The 24,889-nt window shown below is 50.1% G+C and overlaps 1 protein-coding gene across 3 annotated transcripts in view; it reads right to left on the bottom strand.

Moving 5' to 3' along the window:
* Positions 1-1,897: 1,897 nt before the first annotated feature.
* CLPB (caseinolytic mitochondrial matrix peptidase chaperone subunit B) overlaps positions 1,898-24,889 on the bottom strand; it is a 73,423-nt gene continuing 50,431 nt past the window's right edge. For 2 of the 3 annotated variants that reach the window (XM_032098020.1, XM_032098011.1), the window contains exons 7-16: positions 23,537-23,651; positions 16,627-16,704; positions 14,378-14,433; positions 11,335-11,379; positions 9,334-9,495; positions 7,464-7,620; positions 4,514-4,587; positions 3,902-4,021; positions 3,375-3,479; positions 1,898-2,603 (exon numbers count right to left, since the gene is read on the bottom strand). In XM_032098020.1, the coding sequence (XP_031953911.1) occupies positions 2,352-2,603; positions 3,375-3,479; positions 3,902-4,021; positions 4,514-4,587; positions 7,464-7,620; positions 9,334-9,495; positions 11,335-11,379; positions 14,378-14,433; positions 16,627-16,704; positions 23,537-23,651 (1,164 nt within the window). In that variant the 3' untranslated portion in view covers positions 1,898-2,351. Of the gene's footprint in view, positions 2,604-3,374; positions 3,480-3,901; positions 4,022-4,513; positions 4,588-5,713; positions 5,874-7,463; positions 7,621-9,333; positions 9,496-11,334; positions 11,380-14,377; positions 14,434-16,626; positions 16,705-23,536; positions 23,652-24,889 lie in introns of those variants that run through there. The other variant, XM_032098026.1, reaches the window with a different exon arrangement.

Below are 24,889 nucleotides of genomic sequence, written 5' to 3'. Positions count from 1 at the left end.
GGGAGATGGGTGCTGGCAGCAGAGTGCCCAGCTGTCCCCAGTGCTGCCGAATGGGGAGGGGGGTGAAGGCTGACGCCCCCTGCCCCCAAAATGGGACAGCGGGGAGGGCTGGGCACAGTGGGGGAGATGGGGACAGGGACCCCTGTCACTCCATCCCTCTGTGTGCTGGGGGCTGCCTGTGGGCTTGGAGCTATGTCCATGTGCCTGGGTGGGTTGGGGTCCCTCCAGAGCTGGTGGGGGGAGATGATAGGACCCTCTCCAATGGGATGCCCTCTGATAGGACTGCTCCAAAGGGACCGTTCTGATGGGGGACTCCTTCCAATGGGACTCCTCGAGTGGGACCCTTCTGATGGGTGGACCCCCTCTGATGGAACCCCTCCAATGGATCCCATGCCGATGGCACCCTCTCTGATGTACCCTCTGCAGTATCCCCTCTGGTCACACTCCAGATTCCCCCAGCTCTAGCCCCAGCTTGGTTGGAATGACAGCACCCACCTCATCATCCCTGTATCTCCCACACTCTCCAGCCTTCATCGCCCCATGGAGTCCCCCAGGTTATGTGTCAGGGGGTCCTGGTGGGTCCCCCAGCCCCACAGCTGCTCCCAATGGTGCCGGAGGCCTCTGTCCACTGCCACACTGTTCCTGGGGACAAAGATGGGGTGCTCCAGGGTGTCCTGAGCCCCCACTGGCGGCACCCTCTGCACCCTCCTGACTGGATCAGGAGCCAGCATGGGGTTCTGATGCTGGGAATTGAATGTGTCTGGCACAGCCCAGTGGTCCTTCCTCCAGATCCCGTTCTCCCAGGCACTCTTCCTGGCAGTGGAAGCCCATTTACCTGTGTTGGCACCAAGAAAGCGATCTCTAAGGGTTGAGGAGGGCCCATGTGGTCCTGGCTCTTGCGTGCGGAGCTACGATCCATGGGGCTGGCACAGCTTGGCACAGTGTGACATGGCATGGTAGAGCGTGGCACAGTGTGGAATGGAATGCCATGGCATGGAACAGGATGATGTAACTTGGCATGAGTGTGACCTGGCACAGCATGACGTGGCACAGTGTGATGGCACAGCACGGTGTGACGTGACCCAGCACAGCATGGCACGGCAGGGCACACCTGTAGCCCCCTGCACACCTGAGCACACAGTGAGGGCACGCCCCAGCAAACAGCTGTGCTCAGAGCTGCACACCCACGTGCACCTGTGTGCACCTGTGGAAGTGAATCTGACCTTGGGAGGCTCCAGCGGAGCCTGGTGACACTCCCAAACCCTCCAGGGATGGGATCCTGCTCCAGGCCCCAGCATTAAGCCAGAAAAAAGCTACTGGGATAGGAAGGGGGTTCAAGGCATCCCCCACCACACCTCCTTGTATCCCTGGAAGACAAGAACCAGCACCAGAACCAAATGCCGATGAGGACATCGGGGTAGGAGGGAACAGTGGGATGAGGATCCTGGCTGCATCCCAAGGGACAGTGATTCAGAGCTAATTAATCCTGAGGGGGCTTGATTTCCATATGTATTTCATGTTCTCCTCTTTGAAACCCATGGCTGGGGTGGCCCCATTAGTGACCATGTCTCCTATTCCACCATGAGCAGCTCCCTGAAGGAGCCCCCATGGGGGGGCCACAGCCTCCATGTCCCCATGGAGACAACTTGGACAGCTCAGTTCCACCTGAGATATTAAATATTTCCTGGAAGGTGGTCATGAGAAAAAGGTTCAGTGAGGGATTTGCACCAGGATGTTGCCTGGCTGGGCTGGGGAGATGTGACAGTGGGTCCCAGCTCCCAGTGGTGTTCCCCACTCTTGGTGACATTCCTGGCTCCTGGTGACGAGCAGGAGACCTGGGAGTGCCCTAAGATGAGGATGGTGGTCCCAACGGCCGCTCCTTCTGGGGACACAAAGGTTGGATGCGCAAAGCATGTTTATTGCCATAAAGAAACAGGGACAATACAGAGCAAGTGCGTGCCTGGTGGCTTTTATACTCACACTCAGTTCCCATCCCCCACCTTGCCAGCCCAGCTATCCCAGCAAGCCCCCTCCCATGGGAATGACAAATTCATCCCAGCTCCTGCATGGTCCACAATTTGCTTCCCCCCTCCTTAAAAAACTCCAACACCCTGTGAAACCCCAGGACCTCCACTGACCCATCCCTGAATGGCACCAGGGCACCTTGTCACCCGCAGCTGCACCCCCAGAGCCCTTCATGCCCACCCCGGGGCAGCTCCTGCCCATATCTGTGTCCGTGCCTGTGCCTGTGTCCATGCCCAGAGGTGGCAGGATTGCAGCTCTGCCCTCTCTGACACTGCTCACTCCAGCTCTTGGGGTATTTCATTGCCACTGTGAGCGCCCAGTGCTGCCTACAAGAAGTAAGTGATGTTTTCGGGGTTCAGCGGTGCCTGGATCTCCAGTTTTCGGGCCTTGCTGTCCTTCTCTACAATCTCCAGCCGCAGGGTGGGCACCTTGGATTTTCCTGTGCTGGAGGAAGACCCCTCTGTGGTTTTCAGCAGCTGCTTGTCCGAATCCTCCACGGTGATCCTGAGGGTGCAGCCCCGTGGCAGCAGGTCCTGTTCATAGGCAGCTGCCAGCTGGTTCACCACACGCCGCTCCACCTGAGGGACAGACCAGATCCTGACAGGAAAACCCTGTGGAAAACCTCCCATGCAGATGGCCAGCTCCTTCCCACCCTCAGGTAGTGCAGAATCATGCAACCTTCTCTTCATCCCACTTATGCCCTGTCTCTGGAGTGTGGGTGTGACACTTCCTCCCCCAGACCACTGACATCTCTCCAGAGACAAGGAGGGTCAGACCCACAGTCATGAAATCCCAGAAGGGTTTGGGTTGAAAAGGACTTTTTAAAGTTTGTTAACATTTCATACCCCCTGCCACAGGCAGGGACACCTTCCACTAGACCTGTTTGCTCCAAGCCCTGTCCAGCCTGGCCTTGAACACTTCCAGGGATGGCACAGCCACAGCTTCTCTGGGAAATCTGTGTCAGAGCCTCACCACCCTCACAGACAACAATTTCTTCCCAATATCCCACCTAACCCTGCCCTCTTGCAGTTTGAAGCCATCCCCCCTTAACCTATTACTCCAGGCCCTTGTCCAAAGTCCCTCTCCAGCTCTCTTGGAGCCCTTTTAGGCACTGGAAGCTCTAAAGTCTCCCTGGAGCCTTCTCTTGTCCACTTTTAACACCCCCCAGCTGTCCAAGCCTGTCTCCAGAGCAGAGGGGCTAGAGCCCCCAGAGCATCTCCATGACATCCTCTGAATTTGCTCCAGTGACTCCATCTCTCTTTTGATGCCTTTCCAGTCCTGGCTCTCCGTGGGCAGTGGGGCTGGAGGTGACAACATGAACTTCACCCCAACTTCCCTCTTGCCTTCACCTCGTGTTTGATGGAGCGGGCACCATAGTGAAGGTTGTAGCCATCAGCCAGCACGTCCATGACCTCCCTGTCCCATAGCAGTGTGATGTTGTGCCTTGCCTTGGCCTGCCGGGGGGAGGGAAGGAAGAGGAGGAAGAATTATGGATGCCCCGCAGCAAGCCTGGCACCCTTCTCCTTGAGCAGCGAGGATGCTGCACTGCAGTGCTGAGAAGGGCTGAGCTCCACCAGGCCAGTTCCACCACAACAAAAGGACCCCAAAATCCCATCTAGCCCCCAGAGAGCTCAGACATGCAAAGACCAATCAGACAAATGACATCTCTGAGGGTGGCCTGGAGCTCCAGTCCAAGAGGAACCATCTCTGCTGCTCCCAGAGGTCCTGATTCTCCCCAGCACCCCAAGTCCAACAGCTTGTATAATGATAGTAAAGATACACATCATTGTGTCTACCCAAGGATAGATGCTGCACCAGGGATTTCTTACAGAGTTATTCTGAGAAGTCCCCTCTAAAGCCCTTGATGTTTTTTTACCTTTTTGGCCCAAAAATTGAGCTCCTTGTTGACCAGCTGGATGAGCTCTGAGTGGCAAAAAGGGAGAAAATAGACAATTTCATTGATCCTGCCCAGGAATTCGTCCCGTCTGAAGTGAGCCTGCAGGGACAAGGGAGGAGGTCAGCAGGGAAAGGGATGGTGACCCCGATGGGAACAGCAGTGAGAGTGGCATTGCAGAAGGAGCTCCCCAGGGATCGTCCCACCTCCCACAGCTCCCAGCAGCCATCCAACCCCATGCCATGGAGCTGGACAGCACCCAGAGGTGCTTCAGAAACATCTTAAAGAAACTGAAGGTCACAGCGATGTCACTGCAGTCAGGTTTTCCTGACCTTGGGAGAGCAGAGAGCCCCCAAATTGCACTGCAGCGCTTCCTGTCCTGTGTCCCCTTCCCACCATGCATCGTGGCTCCACTCCAAGAGTAAAGAAGCTGTGCTTTATTTCTGCTGGGCTCTGACCTTGCTGAAAGGTCCCTCCAACATTTTTAGTGGGGTTACATCCCTTCTCTCATAGCTGGGAGAGAAACACAGGGAAGGAGTCTGGGACCAAAGCTCAGGACACCTAAAACATCAGCCATGAAAACACTGTCCATACCTTCAAGATAGGGCGAATAACCTTTTCCTTGAACTGCTTGGAAATGGTGATCTTGTCAGTCATCTGGACGTCCTCTGGAAGAGAGGTGGATGGCAGGTGTCAGTAGGGGCAGTGGGACAATGGCTTCACAAGCTAGAGCTGAGGGCAAGGAAGGGTCTGGGGGGTACTGCAGGACAGACCTGGGACCTCCACATGTGTCAGCAGTTTGCTTTGGCAGTGTGGTGTCCCTGCACTTGGCATTGTGGACAGCAGTTCTGGGTGTCCTGTGGTGCTCCAGGGGAACATCCTATGCTGATGTGGCTCCCTTGAATGGCCAAAGAGCCCTGGCTCTGCCTCTGCTCCCTGCTCTGTGCCCACAGGAGCTGCTCCCAGAGGTTTTGGGCAGCTGAGGTGCCAAGTTGGGCTCCACAGCTGCCAGTGACCTGACACACAGAGCACACTGGCCCTCTGGGGCTGTGAGCACTGGAAGAGTCTATGGTCTCTCCCGCAAACACCAATCTCATGTTCAGGGTGCCTGCGGCACTGCTCTGGCTGCAGTCTATTTCCCTCTGCTGACTGCAGATGGAGCCAGGGTCTGGCTGCTCTTGAATCCTGGCTCCCAGCCACTCTGGATGCTTGGCTGCAGCATCACCCATCTTCCTCCCAGTGCCACATTCCTCTTTGTCTTCATCATCCCAGTTCTTCCCACAGCTTCACCCATTCTGCACCCATTCGCCTCCATGTGCTGTTTGACACCAGGGTGCTCACAGCAAGATAGATTCCTGTGCTCTGGATTGGATCCCAGCATGCAGGGCAAGGGAGGGGACACAGACCCATGTTGGGTGCTGGGAGCCTATCCCAGCTATGCAGCCCAGATGAAGATTGCTGCCCCTCACCAGCAGTGGCAGAAGGGGTTCTCAGGCTCCACTGGATAGGTGGTTTAGGTTGGAAAAGCCCTCTGAGACCATCAAGTCCAAGCATTTCCCCAGCACTGCCAAGCCCACCACTAAACCATGTCCCCACATTCCACATCCACACATCTTTTAAATCCCTCCAGGGATGGGAACTCCACCACTGCCCAGGGAAGCCTGTGCCAAGGCTGAACAAACCTATTGGGGAATAAAGTTTCCCAATATCCAACCTAAACCTCTCCTGGCATAAATTGAGACTGTTTCCTCTTGTCCTGTCACTTTTTACCTGGGAGAAGAGACTGATGCCCACCTGGCTACATCCTCTGTTCAGGCAGTTGTAGGCAGTGAGGAGGTTCCCCCTAATGCCCGAAGTGGTGCAGGGTGCTCTGGAATCACCTGATCCAGTTCCAACCCCTCTCTCACGGGCAGGGATGCCAGTAGGTCTGTCCCAGTGTTTTGGCAGAGGAGAGCTGGAAAGGCAGAGGAGCCAGCACTGCTACCAGCATTCCCACTTCCCACATGTAATACCTGCTGCTGCCACTGGTGGATGCAGAGCCCACTGGGGAAGCAGCTCTTTCCCTTTATCTTCCCATTTATCTGCCTGCCAGGCGCTTTAGTGACCTCCTGCCGTGGCATCTCCACACTGAGAGTCAGGAAATGGGCAGGAGCTCCTCTAAACGCAGTTGAGGGCAGCTGCTGTGCCCAAATGCCCTCCCCCGCTCCTCTCCTGCTGCAGCTGTACTGTCCCAGAAATTAAAATTCAATGCTCTCCTCATTGAGCAGGGAAACGTTTGGCATTTTCAAATGTTATTCTGGAAAGTTCAGTTGACGATGTGTTTTGTCCTTTACCCAGCCTGATAGAAGTTTAAAGATTCTGAATTAAGTCAGCGTCGACGGCCACTTCTCCAAAGTAAAAGGAAGAGACAGGGAGAAAGAAGCAGGAAAACAGATTTGATGCCAAAATCCAATGTTTTTTCCTACTCCTATGGAGCTGATGAAGGAATATGGTGTATCTGAGATGGCACAGGCTGCTGGATACCTTGAGAAAGATGTGATGTCCAGACAATTAAGACCATAAAAAGATCTTAAAAACCCCAAAGTAAGTTTTTTAAGATTGATGAGAAAAGAAGGGATGCAGTCACTGCCCATGGCTGCCTGGTTATCCAGGCACAGCAGCACCTGATGGAAACAGGCTTTCCCTCTGCTCCATGTGACAAACACTGTCTAAAAGGGACAGTCCCTGGTGCTAGCATCACTTTTCATCTGTCCATCCTCAGAGTTACCAGCAAAGGCACTGGAGGTTGCACATCAAGTTGTTAATTTCCAATATCAGAGACTGCCCTTGCTCTCCTCATTCCCCTTTTATTACCAAATTCACATTTTGGGAAATTTTTCTCCAGCAGCCTGGTATGTGAGGCCAGGGCTCCCATTCCATGGGGAAGTAAAATTCATTAAGCTCAGTCCTTTTGGGAAGGACTGAGCGGAAAGAAAACTTTTCCTCTTTAATATGAGCACCTGAACCAGCCACAGTCTTTTGCAGGAAGCATTTAGAAGGGTCCCTAAAGAAAAGGGGGATTTGATAAAGAGAATCATGGAATCCCAGAAGAGTTTGGGTTGAAAGGGACCATAAAGACTATCCAGTTTCAATCCACCTCCTCTGAAATCCTCATTATTTGACACTGCATCCTTCAGAGGGAGATTGTGTCTTTGAGGCTCTGTCCAACCTCTCAGCCTTTCTCATCTTGTACTCACTTCTTGTTTCATGCCAGGTTGGATGGGGCTTGGAGCAACCTGGTCTAGTGGAAGGTGTCCTGGCCTGTGGCAGGGGGTTGGAACTGGGTGGGCTTTTAGGTCCCTTCCAACCCAAAGCCTTCTGGGATTTCATGACTTCCTGGCAGAGGAGCATTCCCAAGTCATGTGGACCAGTTTAGGACCAGTGGAGAGGGGACTGAAGGGTCTGGGTGTGCCCCCTGCCGAAGGATGGCTGAGCTGGTATCAAACAAAGTTGTGTTAGGAAGGAGGGAGATTCTTTAGGGATTTGAAGATTGAAACTCCAGTACCTAAGTTTTCTGCGATCCTTTTCTTGCTCATCTCCATGGCTTCTTGCCGGAGCTGCAGTGCATGCTGTGCAATCTCCTCACTGGCCACATTGGAGGTCATGATGAAGATGGCATCCTTGCAGTCAATGGTCTTCCCCTTCCCATCTGTCAGCCTGCCCTGCAACAACAGCAAGATGACACCAGCCGTGTCAGCAAGTGCTGGAGGACATGGCCAAACCACCAGGAAAAAGAACATGGGTCCCGTTTTTCCCCAGAGTGGATTTAATTTTGAAGGGATGCCCAAGGATTGAGGTGGAAGGAAGCAAGGATGAGGTTGGAGAAGTCCTTGTCTCTCCTAGGAATGGCAGGAACTTGTCCTGCATATGGTCCCAGTGTGCCCTATCCAGGACAGAACTGATGGAAGCGCTGGGAGATGCCTTGCCAGGAGGAGGGTTGGGCCAGTCCATGTCCTCATTCAGCCTGGAGGAAAGGCAGTTCAGGGAAGACCTTCTCGCTCTCTACAGCTCCCTGACAGGAGGTTGGATCTGGTACGGGAGTCTTGGTCTCCTCCCAGGGGAGGAGGGACAGGACAAGAATAAACGGGCTCAAGTTGCACCAGGGAAGGTATAGGTTGGAGATCAGGAAACAATTCTTCCCTGAAAGTGTTGTCCAGCCTTGGCACAGTCTACCCAGGGCAGTGTTGGAGTCCCCATCCCTGCAGGGACTTAAAAGCTGTGTGAATGTGGCATTTAGGTTTAGTGGTGGGCTTGGCAGTGCTGGGGGAATGCTTGGACTTGATGGTCTCAGAGGGCTTTTCCAACCTCAGTGATTCCATGACCGTGTGGCTGCCCATATGTAACTCCCCAGCCTTTGACCCTCTGCCTGCCTCCCTGTGGTGGTTTTAGGTCTGGCACAAGCCCCAGGCTCAGCTCAGGACTGATGCTAATGCTAATCCTAGGCTTGACCCTAACCCTGCCTGTGGCTGTGGTTTGGGCTGGGCAGAGCCCACAAATAACCATGTTATGGCTGTAACAGAGTGACCTGAGCAGCAGAGCTCCTCATCCCTGTGGGATCACCTGGCAAACCAGGGCTGCCCAGCACCACCACTGCTGCAGTGGCATCAACCCTCAGCCCCCCAAACCAACCCAGGAACCTTTCCAAAGTACCAGTGCTCTTGATTAATAATATAAAAAAGAGAGGGAAATAAGGAAAAAAGCAGCATCTCCCCAGGCTGTTTCTTTCCTCAATCCATCTCCAACAGCAGAGATCCAGCACAATGACACAAATCCTTGTTGGGTGCTTGAGATTAACATTTGGGTTATTGCCCTGTCAAGTGCCTGGTACAGGAATTGATTTCACATTGAACTGCTACTGTGATGATCTATGCAAGAAAAATGGTGTTATTAATCCTTAAAAGAAAAACAAAAAAAACCCCTCCAAAACCTTCCAGCGTGTTGCCCTGGAGTTTGGTGGCCTCTGAGGACAGACTGGGACCTTCAAAATCAACCAGAGAGCTAAAGAGTGACTTTGGACAAAGGCCTGGAGAGACAGGATGAGGGGGAATGGCTTCCCACTGCCAGAGGGCTGGGTTAGATGGGATATTAAGAAGAAATTCTTCCCTCTGAGGGTGGTGAGGCCCTGGCACAGGTTACCCAGAGAAGCTGTGGCTGCCCCATGCCTGGAGGTGTTCAAGGCCAGGCTGGATGGGGCTTGGAGCAACCTGGTCTAGTGGAAGGTGTCCCTGCCCATGGCAGGAGAGGTGGACTAGATGAGCTTTTAAGGTCCCTCCCAACCCAAATCACCTGACTCCTCCACCTGTCATCCCTCTCACTCCTCACTGTCACCTTCTGCATGTCCCTTGTGTCGACTCTAACCCAAAATGTGGATTTACCTCATCAAACAGCTGCAGCATGATGGTGAGCACATCAGGGTGGGCTTTGTCCACCTCGTCAAAGAGTACCACGGCATTTGGGCACTGCCTCAGCTTTTTGGTGAGCTGTCCACCCTCTTCATGGCCCACATAGCCGGGCGGCGAGCCAATGAATTTTGCCACCTGGGAGGAAGGAACAGGAAAGGTGAAGGCTGGTCCCTGGACAGTGCAAATGAAGCCCTTCTGGTAGCTTGTCAGGCCACCGCTGCTCTTTGCTGCTGACAAAACAGGTTCTACATTCTTTGTGACACCTATTGCACCCCAGGTATCCCAAAATCAGCTTAATAAGCAACAATTAAGCAAAATAAAGATTGAGCAATTCCCTGCCCAGATCTCGAACCAGCAGAGCATGGACAGGCAGGAAGGCACCAGCCCTGCTTTGCTATGCAGGGTCTGAGCAATCTGTCCCAGATGTCCAAGATTTGTTTTCATCCCTTTTAGCCTTTTTAAGAGCAAGGATTCAAAGGATTATGAGTGGCAGGTGGTTCTGGTGCAGAATCAAAGCCACAAGTAGCCTTTGTGGGAAGAGGCCACAAGTAAAATACTTTTCCTATGTCATCACTGCTTGACACAGTGTTTTTTTAAAATGAAGTTTAGAAATTTAGACGGTTATATAGAATAATATTTCTGACAACAGGAATGTTTTGGCAAAATGACAATTTCTGACATATAGCTTGGTGCATCTTACATCTACCTTACATCTATCTTACATGTCTGAGCGTCATCTGAAGCCACAGTCCGTTATCACAGAATCATGGAATGGTTTGAGTTGCAAGGGACCATGTAGTGCCAGCCCTACTGCCATACACAGGGACACCTTTCACTGCACCAGGTTGCTCCAAGCCCCATATAGTCTGGCCTTGAACACTTCCAAGGATGGGGCAGCCACAACTTCTCTGGACAGCCTGTGCCAGTGTTTTACCACTGTCATTGCTAGGACCTTGATGCTTTTTGGGGAGACAGAGCCCTCCAAAGGGATTTAGGACCCCCTCAGCTCCAGGGGTGACCCTGGTGAGATACTCCATCCCTCCTGTAGCACCAGAATTGGGCAGGAGTTGTGATGGCAGGGGTGGACTTGGCACTACTGTCCTGTCTTCTGCTGGATTCTCCCCCTTTCCTCCATGGAAGGTAGGCTGAGGCAATGATCCCACACTGGACTTAGCAATGTTTTGGGGATAAGGGGCTTGGGGTAAGCTGTGCCTGCCTGGGCATTGGTTGGTGCTGAACAGCATGTGGCTGCAGGTTTTCATGCACAAGAAGATCCTCTGGATTCCACCATCTCTTCTCAGGTGCTCTCTCCCCAAGGGCAGACCCCACCCCAAGGGAACCCACAGCACTGGACACATATTGTTAAACTTTTCCTTGTTCCTTGGTCTCTCTTCCTAATTTGCCTCAATGTCTTGGTTCCAGCCAGGACAGGGTTAATTTTTGCAGTAGCCAGGAGGGGCAAGGAGTCTCTTCTGGGGAGAACGGGTTCCTTTTGGTCAAATAAGAGTGGTAGAAGGACATGGTTCTGAGCTGGAGTGTGTGGCTGGGTTGGGTCAGTGGGCATTTTGCATGTGAATCGCTCTCTCTCTTTTACATACTTGTGTAATTAATATTGTTGCTTGTTTGTTTTCTTATCTCATTTCTGTTTCCAGTAACTTGCTCTTATCTCAACCCATGGTCTTTACCTTTTGAGCTTCCAGTTCCCCTCTCCAGCCCGATGCCATGGGGAGGGACAAGGGGACGTGGGGCGTGAGTGAGTGACTCGTGGTTTGGAATGGGAGCACTAAACTGGGGAGTACCATGCCTAAACCAGGACACTCAATTAAAGTTGCTTTCTGGCAACTTACTTGCAATTTAATTCACAACTTGGAACAACTCCTGCTGTTCTGCCGTGCTCCCACCTTGACACCCCAAAATGCCCATTTTTTCTGGATTAAATTTGAAGCTTCTCCCTTTCAGAGCCCATTTACTGACCTCATGCCTCTCCTGGAACTCCGACATGTCCAGTCTGATGAAACCCTGCAAGAGACTTAAGATGAGATTTGATCAATCTGCTCACTGCCAGAGCTGGAGCGGTACTGACAGAGGTGAAATTTTCTAAATAAAATAGAAAATTTTTGTGGTTCAGCTTTTTAGAAATCAATCACAAGAAGAATGCAACACCCCTCCACAAAAATCCAACAAAAGTCATAAAGCTGAGGTGAACTGGGCTTGTAGGTGAACCGGGCTGAAGTGAACTGAACCTGTAACAGAGAATAGTGTTAGTGAATTTATAGCTTCCACCCAAGTTTCCATTTTGCATATGAAAAGCTGATGATTGACTGCAGGTACTGAATGTCCTGATCACGGAGCTGTAATCCACATCCTGGAGGTGAAAGGAAAATAAGGGAAGGAGAGGGAAGGGGAGGGAAGAGGAATATTTCAGTTGGAAAGGACCTACAGTGATCATCCAGCTGACGCAGAAAAAGCCAAGCCTTAACTTCCCAGCATCATCCTGGACATGGTCAGCTGGACATAACCACTGTCCATGGTAGAGAAGGAGACATACGTCCGGGAATACATCTCATCTGGACATGTGTATGTGGCACACACATGGACACCATTACATGGGGATCCCAGAATTAGAGAACAGAATTTTCTGTTTGGGTTGGAAAAGCCCTCTGAGACAACAGAGCCAAACTGTTCCCCCAGCACTGCCAATCCCACCACTAACCCATGTTCCCAAGTGTCACATCCACGCAGCTGTTAAACCTCTTCAGGGATGGGGACTCCGCCACTGCTCTGGGCAGCCTTTTCCAGAGCTGAACAGACAGGATTTTCCCTAATATCCAACGTAAACCTCCCTAGCTCCAGCTTGAGGCAGTTTCCTCTAGTCCTGTCATTTGTTACCTGGGAAAATTATGGAATCAGAGAATGGTTTGGGTTGGAAGGGACCTTTAGGACTATCCCGTTCCAACCCCCCTGCCATGGGTAGGGACACGTTCCACTAGACCAAGTGGCTCCAAGCCCCATTCAACCTGGTTTTGAACACTTTCAGGGATGTGACAGCTACAGGTTCTCTGGGAAAAATATTCCCATGCAATAATTTCCCTGAAAATTATTAAAATGTCTACCCAGGGCAGAGCAAGATGGAAAAAACTGACTCCATCTTTCAGATGAAAAAGGGACAGTTCCAGGTTTTCCTTTCTTAATCCATCAGTTCCTGTGAATTGCTGCCCCTCATCAGAGCCTGTGGGGTGTATGACCCCCTCTCATCCCTCACTGGGGCACCAATGGCTGAGCTGGTTCATTACTAATAAATCGCAGATTCCTGCTGCTATCAAAGTAACACAACACTCAGGGTTTAACTGATTTCCCCACTGGATGTCTGGCCATGGAGCAGTTCCACGTGCGGGATTAGGGATGAGGGTGCTTGAGATCCAGGATTTATGGCTTCTGGAAGGCAGTTATAGAGGGATGAGGAAAAGAAACCGGAACAGCTGTTTTTACAGTCTTGGTTCCAGTTTGGTCTTCTTTCTACATGTGTCGCTGCATTGTGTCCATTCACTGCTGGAGGATGTGGGGAAGAGGGATTCATCTGCGCACAGCTCTGCTTGTCTTTCCTCCTTTTCCCTAGCTCCATGTAGGAGAGAGCTAAGCACCTCTTACAGGTAGGCAGAGGCTTAAATGTGAAACATGGGAGAGAATGGAATGGAACAGATTGGAATGGAATGGAATGGAATGGAATGGAATGGAATGGAATGGAATGGAAGACTGGTATGGAATGGATTTGAATGGAATAGAACAGAATATTGCAATGGAATAGAACAGAACAGAGCAGAATAGATTGGAAGTGAATGGATTGAAATAATTGTAATGGAATAGAACAGACAGAATGGAATGGAAAAGAACAGAATAGAATAGGATAGATTGGAATGGAATGGAAACCCCAGATTATCACTGAAGTGTCCTTCAGCAAAGCCACCACCTCCATGAAATAATTCCAACTCATCTTCTCTAAAAGCTGCCCACTGGGTAACAAACTAAATAATTCAAACTGCTTCTGGATACCAAACACTTCAGCACTTAAAATTCTGAGCAGGAAATCAATGTTGCATTGCTACAGTCCATATCGGCAGGATGTGACAAGTGGTGGAGCTGGGGACATGGAAAACAGATTCCTGGAATTTTATCCTTCTAACAATTTACAGTGATATTAGTAATAGAGGCAAAAAAATATGTTCACAACATAGGATGTCAAAATGAGAGCAAAATCCATCAGGGAGCACAAATGTTACATCCGCTTAAATTTTTACAATTCCAATATTCTGGTGACATAGACAGGAGCACAGACAGTGTCCTGGGCTGATCCCACAGCATGGGCAGCAGGTGAGGTGGGGATTTTGCCCCTCTGCTCTGCTCAGGTGAGACCCCACCTGCAGAGCTGCCTCCAGCTCTGGAGTCCATCGAAGGGGTGTGGAGTTGTTGGAGAGAGTCCAGAGGAGGCCATGAAGATGCTCTGAGAGCTGGAGCCCCTCTGCTCTGGAGACAGACTGGGAGAGCTGGGGGTGTTCACCTGGAGAAGAGAAGGCTCCAGGGAGACCATAGAGATCCTTCCAGTCCCTAAAGGGGCTCAAGACAAGGGCATGGAGGGACAGGACAAGGGGGAATGGCTTCCTGCTGACAGAGGGCAGGGTTAGATTGAAGAAATTCTTGGCTGTGAGGGTGGTGAGGCCCTGGCACAATCTGCCCAGAGAAGCTGTGGCTGCCCCATCCCTGGAACTGTTCAAAGCCAGGTTGGATGTGGCTTGGAGCAACCTGGTCTAGTGGAAGGTGCCCCTGTATTTGACAGGAGGGGTGGAACTGGATGAGCTTAAAAGGCCCTTTCAAGCCAGACCTGTCTATGACTCCATGACCTCCACAAGTCTGTCTCAGTGCAGCAGAAGCCCTTTTTCAGGGCAGCACAGCCACACAGTGAACCCCCTGATGAACCCCCCTGCCCCATTACTGCCAACACAAAGCTGGGATGAGCCATTACCTTTTTGACGTCCTTATGGATGTACTTGGCTGTTTGCTTGGCCAACTCTGTTTTACCTGTTCCGGAGAGGGAAAGAAGAAACTTGCATTAAACCAGGTCTGTCCATCTTCTGTCTGTTCATCAGCTCTGCTAACACCAGGGCTGGAACTTCCGGCAACCAATACGTATATTTTTCTTGGGAAGTGGGTATTGCTGTTTTATCTCCAAGATCACACCCCACTGGGGTTCCCAGCCTGGGCAGGGTGAACTGGTGCATTGGAACAGCAGCATCTCTGCATTGGCTCCTTCAGCTTTAATTGATTCTCACATGATGGGAACAAAGCTCCCATCCCAAAGAACAAAAAGATATGGATAGATCAGAGTTTTGCTATATTGGATAGATCAGATTTTTGCTATATTTACCCTCAATATTTCAAGTTCCTCGTGCAATGCCTTGTAATCTCCAAATAAAGAATTTCAAGAAAATGGGGTGTTTTTTCTTCACTTTATATAAGACGATGGTCAAAAAATTCTGGGACTAGAAACAATCAGTAATGAAGCAAATCCACCCTGATGAGGGTAAACACATGCATCAACTCATGCCAGGCCATGTCCTGTGCTCCCAGCCCATCCATCTGGGGAAAAAACTTAAAAAGGCAGTTTTATTGAAGTGTGGGTGCCAGAAAACTTCTCTTCCATACTGCTACCCCCCAGCATGACACTGCTGACTTTGTCAGGTTGATCAGGGGAAGGACTGGGCTGATTTTGACTCCTGGGGTGACCAGCAAAGCTGAGGTGAAGCCTGTCACCCCTTTGGAAGATGGATGCTCTGGGGGTTCACACTTGTCCCTTGCACACCCATCAGCAGTGCACTGCACATGGATGCCTGTGGGATTTACCTGCACACTGAAAAATAAATGAGCAGGCACAGAAATAACTATTCTGAAGAAAAAAAGCCATGTGTTTTTAAAAGGAAATTAGATTAAAAAGTACATTCTTACTGGAGTATTGTACATCTGCCCACAGCTGTATTGCAGTCACAACAGATCTGGTGGGTCAGATCAGCAAATCACCAAGAAAAGGGCTAAAAAAATGGGAATTCATGGGGAATTAATTCTACTCCACCTGATAAATCTCTGCCAAAATTCTGCATTTGATTTCAGTTAGAGCTTTGCTGACTTTGGATGATGCTGGATCAGAGCTCCTAATGTGTAAGGATGCAAGAAACTATGTTTGGAAAGGATAGGCAAGGCAAGGAAGAGAAGAGAAGAGAAGAGAAGAGAAGAGAAGAGAAGAGAAGAGAAGAGAAGAGAAGAGAAGAGAAGAGAGAAAAGAGAAACGAGAAGAAAAGAGAAGAGAAGAGAAGAGAAGAGAGAAGAAAAGAAAAAAGAAGAAAAGAAAAGAAAAGAAAAGAGAAAAAGAAAAGAAAGAAAAAAGAAAAGAGGGAAGGAAAGGAAGAGTAAAGCCCCCATGGAAGGCCATGGGAGTGGAAGAACCAACAATTTACATCCCTGAGCCTTCAGGTCTGCTGTAGCAGGGCAATGAAGTATCAAAAATATTTTATTCTGATTTTATACAGCTTTATAGCAACTTATTTGGAGTTAATGCTTGTCCTGGCACTGTTCTGTGGCAGTGCATGGTCTCGCCTGTGCCCCTTAACCCCTCCAGCACTGGAGCATCAGCACCTTCTTGAGCCCTGTGGGAGGCAGTGGAAGCAGGAGAAGCTCTGAGGTTGCTCCAAATGTCACAGATCAGTTACTTTAAAGCTGTTTTGTTGGGGTTTTTTCCACAACTAAAAGTCATTTGGACCATTTCATGAACTGATCAGCTGTCATGTGGCATTTGATTGGGCTAGAGGACAAATCTTATCGGTGTCAATAAAATCCTGTCGTTTCAAAGCAATCTGTGCCCACAGGAGCAGACAAACAGAGATTCAGTTTGCAGGCAGCAAATTTTCACTATTATCCCACCATTCCCACTGGAATAGAGGGGTTTTCACTGGAAAGTTGTTAATGTAACACTTTTACTCTGAAAACTGCCCCTTTTTGAGACTCAGAGTGGGGGTTGTCCTCTGGGATAACTCAGCATGAGGCTGGATGTGGCTGGGTGTGCAGGTGTCCAGCTGTGGTCACCCTGCTGGATGATGGGTGACCTGCTGAAAGATGACAGTGTGTTTAACTGGCATTTTATTCCGATCCTGCAGCCCTGCAACAGCTCCCACCCCCTCCCCTCGGGGCTCTCCATCCCCCTCACCACAACCCAAACGTTACCTATTCCAGATGATCCCAAGAAAAGAAACACCAGTGGGTGCTCCTCATCATACCAGCCATTTTCCTTCCTCCGAATAGCTGTATTTGAAGACAATGAAAACAAAAAAGAGGGGGGGAAGCATATAAATCAATGCCACAAAGCAAGTGTAATTATCACTAAGTATACACTATGTTTTACTGCTCTCTACCCACTCCCAGTCCTCCCTGCCATTAGTGCTCTCTAATTTGATTAGCCAGCCAAGGCCCCAGAGACACCTAATAAGGTTAGCATGGATTTGGAAAGCTGCCCAGAGCAGATTTCGGATAAAGTTTTCCAGGATGTGCACTCAGCGTTGCCAGGGAGACGGCGGAGGAGGGGGACAAGGATGGATGGATGGACAGAGGGATGGAGAGGCACACCGCCTTGCCAGCTCCCAAGTGCAGCCTTTCTGTGAGGAAAAAACAGCAGTTTTAAAGAGGTTTATAGGTTATTTCTGGCATGGAATGGGAAGAGGGAGGTGGCTGAAGGTCACAAACACTCTGAATTGGTGCAAGGATTGGGAAAAGTGTGGTGATTATCTCAGTGCCTCTCTGGACAGCAGCATCCAAGTGAATCCTGGGTGAGATCCCAGTGGAAAATTTTACAAAAGGCAAGAGCCCGGATTCCCTCCCAAACTCCCAGTCCAACCAGCACAACCCTTTCTCAGGACAGACATGGATCTGCTGTGCAGAGTGGGTGATGGCTCCTACCCCCATGGGTGCCCACAGCTCTCCAAGGTGCTCTTCAGCTCCTGGAGCAGCCTCAGGCTCTGTGAGCGTGCTCACCAAGCCAGTAACATCATTGCACTGGGCTTAGTTGAAGGAGGAGGAGCTGCTTTTGAGTCCAAAGGATCAGATCTCATCCTCCACTGGCTGGATCTGGTCTCTGGAACACAGAAGTGGTTCTCCTGGATCAGACCAGCATCTAGTTCAATGTGAGAGATTAACTGACATCCCAGCCTTACTGCTTTATCCACAGTATTTCAATCCAGCCTGTATTACAGCTCTTACACGGAGTTATTCCTTCCCCATGAAATTTTCTAAGGTGTTTTGTAAGAGAGAACATGCACTGTACAGACTCAGGACCCCTCAGACCCAGCAAGGTCTCATGATTGGCGCATGGCGCTCCCAGATGCAGCCGAACCCAGAATGTGGCTCATTAGGAAGCAGGGCATGAAAACAGCAAGATGCCTGAAAATTATAACTAACAGGAATTTGAAGGTAACAGGGGAAAACAGCAGCACTGGAGGTGGGATGAGCAGAAGGAAAACACTGGGAGAGCTGTGGCTTAAAGGTCTTGGAATGCTGCTGCACACAGGCATGGCAAAGCTCGGCCTCTGCTGCCTTTCAGTGGTGCCCCGAGCAAAAGCAGGAATAAAGCCAAGAAACTATAAACCCACTTCTCTTTGTGACTGTCACCCTCAAAACACAGCTCCCTCATCTCCTTCTGGCCACTATCCTGGGTCCCAGCCTCTGTCCCTGTGCCTCAGTCCCATGTCTCCCTGGAACGAGGCACTGGCTGGCTCTGTGTGGAGCTGTCAGTTTGTTTTCTTCCCAGAGCTGGCAGGAGAGCACAAGAGTGGCCTTTAAAACTGGGGGATTCTTCAATTCCATCTCAAAGTCAGTCCATAAAACCCTTTTCTTGATGGGGTATGGTAAATAGAAGACACCTAAGAAAAGGCATCCTAGACATGGTATGCCAAGAGCTCTTCCTGCAGGGGAGAGCAAACTGACATGGGAAATAAATAGTGCCATTTTGCACATAAAAAGATTTGCATATAAAAATACTTAAACAATATTTCCATTTTGCATATAAAAATAAATGGAATATCACAGCCTACAGCCTGACAGGGAAATGCTGCCTCTGCCAGTAGGGACACGCTGGGATGATGTTAAACAGCAGCAGCTCAAGTGAGATATTCCAGCAGCTGGATTGTATAGCTGCATGGAGGGGTCTCATGGGAATTTGGAGCTGCAAGATCTGCATGAAACCGAGCTCCTCAGAGTCCATGTTTGTATTCCAGGAGACCCAGGCAGCATGGGAGCCAGCACACCCAGTGAGGATTAGGAAAACAAGAGCAAAGCCTCACTGCAAGAACAAATCAATGAGCTGAGGTTAATGACGAGGGGTGTGAGGAGTGACCTGACCACAGTCATTAAGGATCTCCCCAAGAAGGCACCGAACTCGCTCAGCTACAGAGAAAATTAAGGTGCTCCAGGGGCTGGAGCAAGAGGATCAAACTACAAATAAAGCAGAACAGTTTTAATAATGAGGGTGATTAACCACTGCAGCCACTTAGGAAGAGAGTGGGACTGAATTCCTAATCCCTGTAAAGTCTGCAGGGAAAGCCAGGAGGGCTTCCCAAAAGGCAGTGGTAGCTCAGGATGAAGATAAAGATTTGCATCGCTGCCCAAATATAAAAAAACCCCCAGTTTAACCTTAAATCTAAGGCATGTAGAATCACGTAATTGTAGAAGGGTGTGGGTTGGAAGACCCACAGTTCCAACCCCTTCGGAAATGGGACTGAGCACTGGGATTGTGCATTTAGTGGGAGCTGGACCCCAGTGCTGCAAGAACTTGCCATTCCGTGCCTGGACACAGGCAGATGCATTACCTGTCCCCTTGGCCATGTTAATGAGTCCTGACTCCTGGCAAGTCTAAATTAGTTTGGGCACAGGGCCAGATGCAGCACTGGCTGGTGCCTGGCTCTGTCTCACCCTGCCTGGGCGTATCAGCGCAACAGACCAGCTTGGCTTCAGCCAGCGATCTGGCTCTGTCCAAAATCCTGGCCAAAGCCTGGTGGGAATCCCGTCCTGCCCTTCAGCTGCTCACTGGCCATGTCACCCCTGGAAACAGCCACCGCAGGAGATGAAGAGGAGAAAATGCTCTGCCACTGGCAGGGAGGTGCACAGAAGCGTCTGTGCTGCATCCCTCTGTGTGCCCTTCCCAGTGCTGCACATGCTCCTTCTCTGTGCTTTACAGCAGTGAACGGGAGGTCAAACACCTGGGGTGGGGATATTTCATAAAAATTGATGGGGAGTAACACAACTGCCGATAATTCCTGCAGCTATCTCAGCTAAGATAATAATGGTAATAAAGGTAATAAAAGTAATAAACTTCTGCTTTGGGGCATGGAGTGACCACTCACAGGGTCAGCATGTTCAGGGTCCAAAGACAGTGGGGTTAAGTGCTGCCTTCTTTCCCTCCCCTCTGCAGCAGGATGCCAGAGTTTATGGATAAATGCTCAAAGCAACTCCATGGATATAAGGCACCCCTTAAAAAACTACCATAAAGTTAAGAGCTGGAGATTCAGCATGTGATCTCTGTCAGAAGATGCTGAGCATCATATTTAGGAAGAAATTCTTCCCTATGAGGCTGGTGAGGCACTGGCACAGGTTGCCAAGAGAAGTTGTGCCTGACCCATCCCTGGAAGGCGAGGCCAGAACTGGGGTTAGAGCAACCTGGTCTAGTGGAAGGTGTCCCTGTCCATGTCAGGGGGTTGGAATGAGATGGGCTTTAAGGTCCCTTCTAACCCAAACCATTCCCTGATCCCTAGTCAGCAGGTTAGTCAAACCATCAGAGTGATAAGGTGTAAACGCTTTTCTACAAGCAGCCTTAAAACAATGAGCTATTCCAGCACACAGCACTCTTGAAAAAACTGTTTGGAAAAACTGAAAAAATCTGGATATCCCTAGGGAAGGGATACTACTCCCTAGGTTCCATGACTGGGGCTGGAGGAGGCTCTCCCAGGTTGTCCAGTGCAGTGTTCAGCTTCAGCAACAGGAACAAAAGCTCCATCCCAGGCCAGAGCAATGCTCAGCTTCAGCAGCAGCAACAGAAGCCCCACCCTGGGCCAGGGCAGAACATCAATGCCAGTTCCAAGGATGAAAGTCTCAGCTAGGAAAGCCACAGGAGCACTCTTCTCCTTGGAGTTTGTACTCCCAAAGTAGCTGCTGGCCACGCTGACTGTTCTTCATTGTCACCCAAGCATGAAATCCATGCTCTGCCTCTGGGAAAGCTGCCCCCTTCCTTCCTCCTGGCAGAAGTAAATAAATAAATAAATAAATAAATACCAGGAGGGAGGTCACACTGCTGTGCTGAAATCTCATTATGACATTCAGCCGCAATGTCCAAAACAAGAGCCTGATGATGATGACGCTGGGGCCTTCTTCTGTGGAGCTGTTCCTGGCATTGCTGCCGTGCTCTCACTTTATTTCGTCCATCTGTAACGGTGTGACTGCAGCCCTACGTCTCCGAGAGGCCCTTCAGCCTGCTATTGAACTGATAAATTCACTGTATTACTTTACACAAATCAATACCCCAGCAGTTATCAGCACTTGATGTGACTGAAATTGGTTTCAGCCAATTTGTGAGTGTAATAAATGTCCATTTATCAAATCAATTCATTCTGCAGGGCTCCTCGGCCCGTACAGGTTTGGGGTACCACGGGGTGAAGGCTCTGGGGCCAAACTTGCTGTGGGATCATTGCCTCCACCGAGGTTCTGCATTGATGCTCCAGGGTCTGCAGCATTCCCAAAGAAGTGCTCTTCCAGCCCTGCTGCTGGCAGCTCAGGGTTATGGAACTCCAAATTAGACCAAAGCTGCATCCTTGCAAAGTTTCACCTGACCTACAGGCAGCAACACACATCAAAAAACAGCCCTCATAAAGGATCCTATATTGTCCAAAATAACCCAAATTTTCTTTGGGCCAGAGCAGGATGATAGTCCTGCTCATCCATTTTCCTACAGCTTTGAAATACTGACTGATTTCAACATCACACCTGCTCAAAATTGGGAATTTTATCATTAAAATGTAGATTTTTCTGCACTACCCTTTCTTCAAAATCCCTAAAAAATAAACAACACTTTTCCTTCCTCCCTCCTCAACTTCAGGAAGAGCTGGAACAGATTGCTTCAATCCTCAAGGTCTATTCACCCTAAAAGGGGGAAGTGGTGGGTTTGAACCACCCTACCTCTAAGTAAGCACTGACTGGCAAACATGGTATATCCATATAAAAAAAGGTATTCTTTCCTGGCATAATATTTAGGATATTAGAGCACAAAACAAATACACATACATATATATACTAATCTCAGAGAGGAGAGATCCTGCTGATCCCTTCTGCCTCCGCATCTTTTAGTGAAAAGGCAAATCAGCCCTAACCAGATCCAAAGCTCAACCATTTATGGAAGTGCCTGGAAACAGAACCCTAAGCCTTTTAGCTGCTCATTTGCATGTACCAGTTAGAGAATCCCAGCAGCTCCTGAGCCAGCAGCAATGACCTGCCTGTTTCTGATGCCAGGAAATGGAATATTTAATGGGGATTTTGTTAAGATGAACTGAACATCTACACCCACTGAGGGGGGTGGCCAAGCTGCCTCCCACCATCACCCAGTCAGGCACTGGTAACAACCTTGTGCCCTGGGAGATGCTCAGTTACTATCAGTTAACCCTCATCCACCTTCTCCCAGTCCTGTCCTGCTCCACATAGCAGAAAAGAGTGATGCAGGGCTTGGATATATCTTATGGAGGCAACAGGGAAGGATTTTCCCTCTGTGGCAGTAATGCCATGCTGTCAGGGCTGTGGCTGCAGTGAGCATTCCCGGTGCATCCCCTTGCATGGGGTTGCTGAGATAACAGCTAGACTTGGTGATCTTAGAGGGTTTTTCTAAATGACTCCATAATTCTGTGATTCCATTCTATCCCCATCACTCCAGATCCGTGCTTCTAACCCCAGATCACACGTTCTCTTTGTATTCCTGGCTAAGCCCCTCTGGAGACTGTTTGGATCATGCACCGAGTGACGATTAAATCCAATTATTCAATTAAGGCACCAGTTATAAATTAAACATATCAGCCAGGCTCAGTGGATCTGAAGATATGGTGTGTGGCAGGTCTGCTCACCAGCAAATGGCAGTGGCAAGGGCAGAGCGGAGTGATGTAGGGTTCACAAAGTGGCAGGAAAACCAGCTGGGCACAAAATAAATAACAAAGATAGTGAGGAAGTGCTTGAGAGAGAAAGTCCTGCCTTGAAATTCATCCTTCTGGACAAAAAACAGAAAAGAAAATGAAAAGAAAAACAGGGCAGAAGGGAAGGAGGGAGGAGGGGACAGAGAGTCTCCTGCTACCTTTTGGTCCAATATCCCGAGGCTGCAGGGGTATCAAGCACATTCCCTATAATTCAATAAGAAAAACCTCCATAAAGGCAGGGACGTTAATGCGCAGAAACACCACCTGTGTCAGGAACAGGCACTGCCCATTAATCACAGCTCCCCAATTAGCTGGGGCTGCTGCCCCCAGGCACAGCCGCTCTCTGAACACACAGGGTGCCTGTTGTCTTTGCAGGAGTATAGACTCCTTCCCAGCTCCTTCCCGGCTCCTTCCCAGCTCCCAGCTCACACTGGGCTCCTCTTTGTTAACTAAAGGCAATGGGTTTGTGTTTCTGACAGCATGCTCCTTGTCATTCTGCCCTGGCCTCAACAGCTCTTATTTTGCTGTCCCGTTTTCAGGCATTAACTGGGATGCACGGATGGGTCAGGAATTATTGACAGAATCCAGAGGCTTTGGACTGGCAAATCAAACCCAGCCCAGCTTGCTGGAGCCTTGATTTCATGGAATCACAGAATGGTTTTTGTTGGGAGGGAGCTTCAAGCTCATCTCATTCCAACCCTCTGCGATGGGCAGGGACACCTTCCACTAAACCATGTTTCTCCAAGCCCCATCCTACCTGACTTCAAACACTTCCAGGGATGGGGCATCCACTGTCAGTTCCCCAGCAACCTTGCAGACCTGCCCAGAGGCAGCCTCAGATCAAGGCTTGAGGGAACAGCTTGTCTTCCCTGTGGAAGAGGTGTGGGAGGGCAGAGTCACCAGCATGTGAAGGGTCCTACCTGCCCCCACTGTGGCTATGGCACTCTCCTGACCAATTATGTGCTCTTTTAGCCGCTGTTCCAGTGGGAATCTCCGCCGTTCCTCCACCTCCCTCCTGCGCTGTTCCTCCTGGAACTGTGGAGGGAAGAAAACATAGGGATCAGAGGCTTTATGAAGCATTGGGTCAGTACACAGATGTCAGAGCCCTGTATGGGGATCTCTCTGACATGGAGCCAGAGCATCCCCAGGGCAGATGCAGTTTGGTCTGGATGCACCAGCCCTAGCAAGGGAAAATTCCTGGATCTGTTGTGGATGGAGGTTGGGGTGAGTGGGAATGGGGATCCGGCTCTGCTGATGGGAAACCAGACCCTGTGCTACTACCTCTGTACTGGTGACACGGAGGGAACAATGGCACTGCTCAATAGCTCTTAACCATTAGGAGCTGTTTATTTTGGGAAATAAAGCCATGACTGTTCACCTAGATTTGTCTTCCTACCCTCCACACATCTCCTGTTCAAAGACTCCAACCAGATCCTGCAGGGATGACAGAGTATCACCATGCCTTACATCCATGAGAGCTGGAGATGGACTTTGGACAAGGGCCTGGAGTGACAGGACAAGGGAGAATGGCTTCCCACTGACAGAGGGCAGGGTTAGATGGGATATTGAGAAGAAATTCTTCCCTGTGAGGGTGGTGAGGCCCTGGCACACGGCTGCCCAGAGAAGCTGTGGCTGTTCCATGCCTGGAAGTGTCCAAGGCCAGGTTGGATGGGGCTTGGATCAACTTGGCCTAGTGGAAGGCGTCCCTACCCATGAAATTAGGTGAGCTGTAAAGTCCCTTCCAACCTAAAACCTTCTGCGATTCTAAGATCTTTAGAAAGTGCTGCTGAGCCCTTCCTGCCACAAGCTGAGCTTGGCCACTCCCCACTGAGACCATTGCCTTGGGAAGATTAATCCCCCAAAACCAGACTCAGATGAGGACAGAACAGAAAGAGCCCATGGGATTTGCCAAGTGAGTAACTGCACCCACAGAACAGTCCCTGTCATTCAACCCACCTCACTACGGGGAAACACCCTCTAAAAAAGCCAGAAGGCAGGTGCCAAAGTTGCAGCAGGATCCAGCTGCTGGAGCCAGAGTGGATAACACCCAGCCAGGCTGCTGACGTCTCCTGGGCTAGCAGCGATTCTGACAGAAGTTAAAAAATAATAAATAGCAAACAATCCAATTTTGGCCAGTGCTATCAGTCTCCTGTGTAACAGAGATGCCATCAGCCCTGATCCTCACACAGAGCAATAACTTCCCTGCAGATCCCAGTGGAGCAGCTCTGGGACAGACATTCTGCCTGCGCTGATCCCCCCCAGCGCTGGGTACG

Source organism: Corvus moneduloides, chromosome 2, assembly GCF_009650955.1.
Source record: "Corvus moneduloides isolate bCorMon1 chromosome 2, bCorMon1.pri, whole genome shotgun sequence".
NCBI classification, from domain to species: Eukaryota; Metazoa; Chordata; class Aves; order Passeriformes; family Corvidae; genus Corvus; species Corvus moneduloides.
This window is presented reverse-complemented; position numbering and strand designations above follow the sequence as displayed.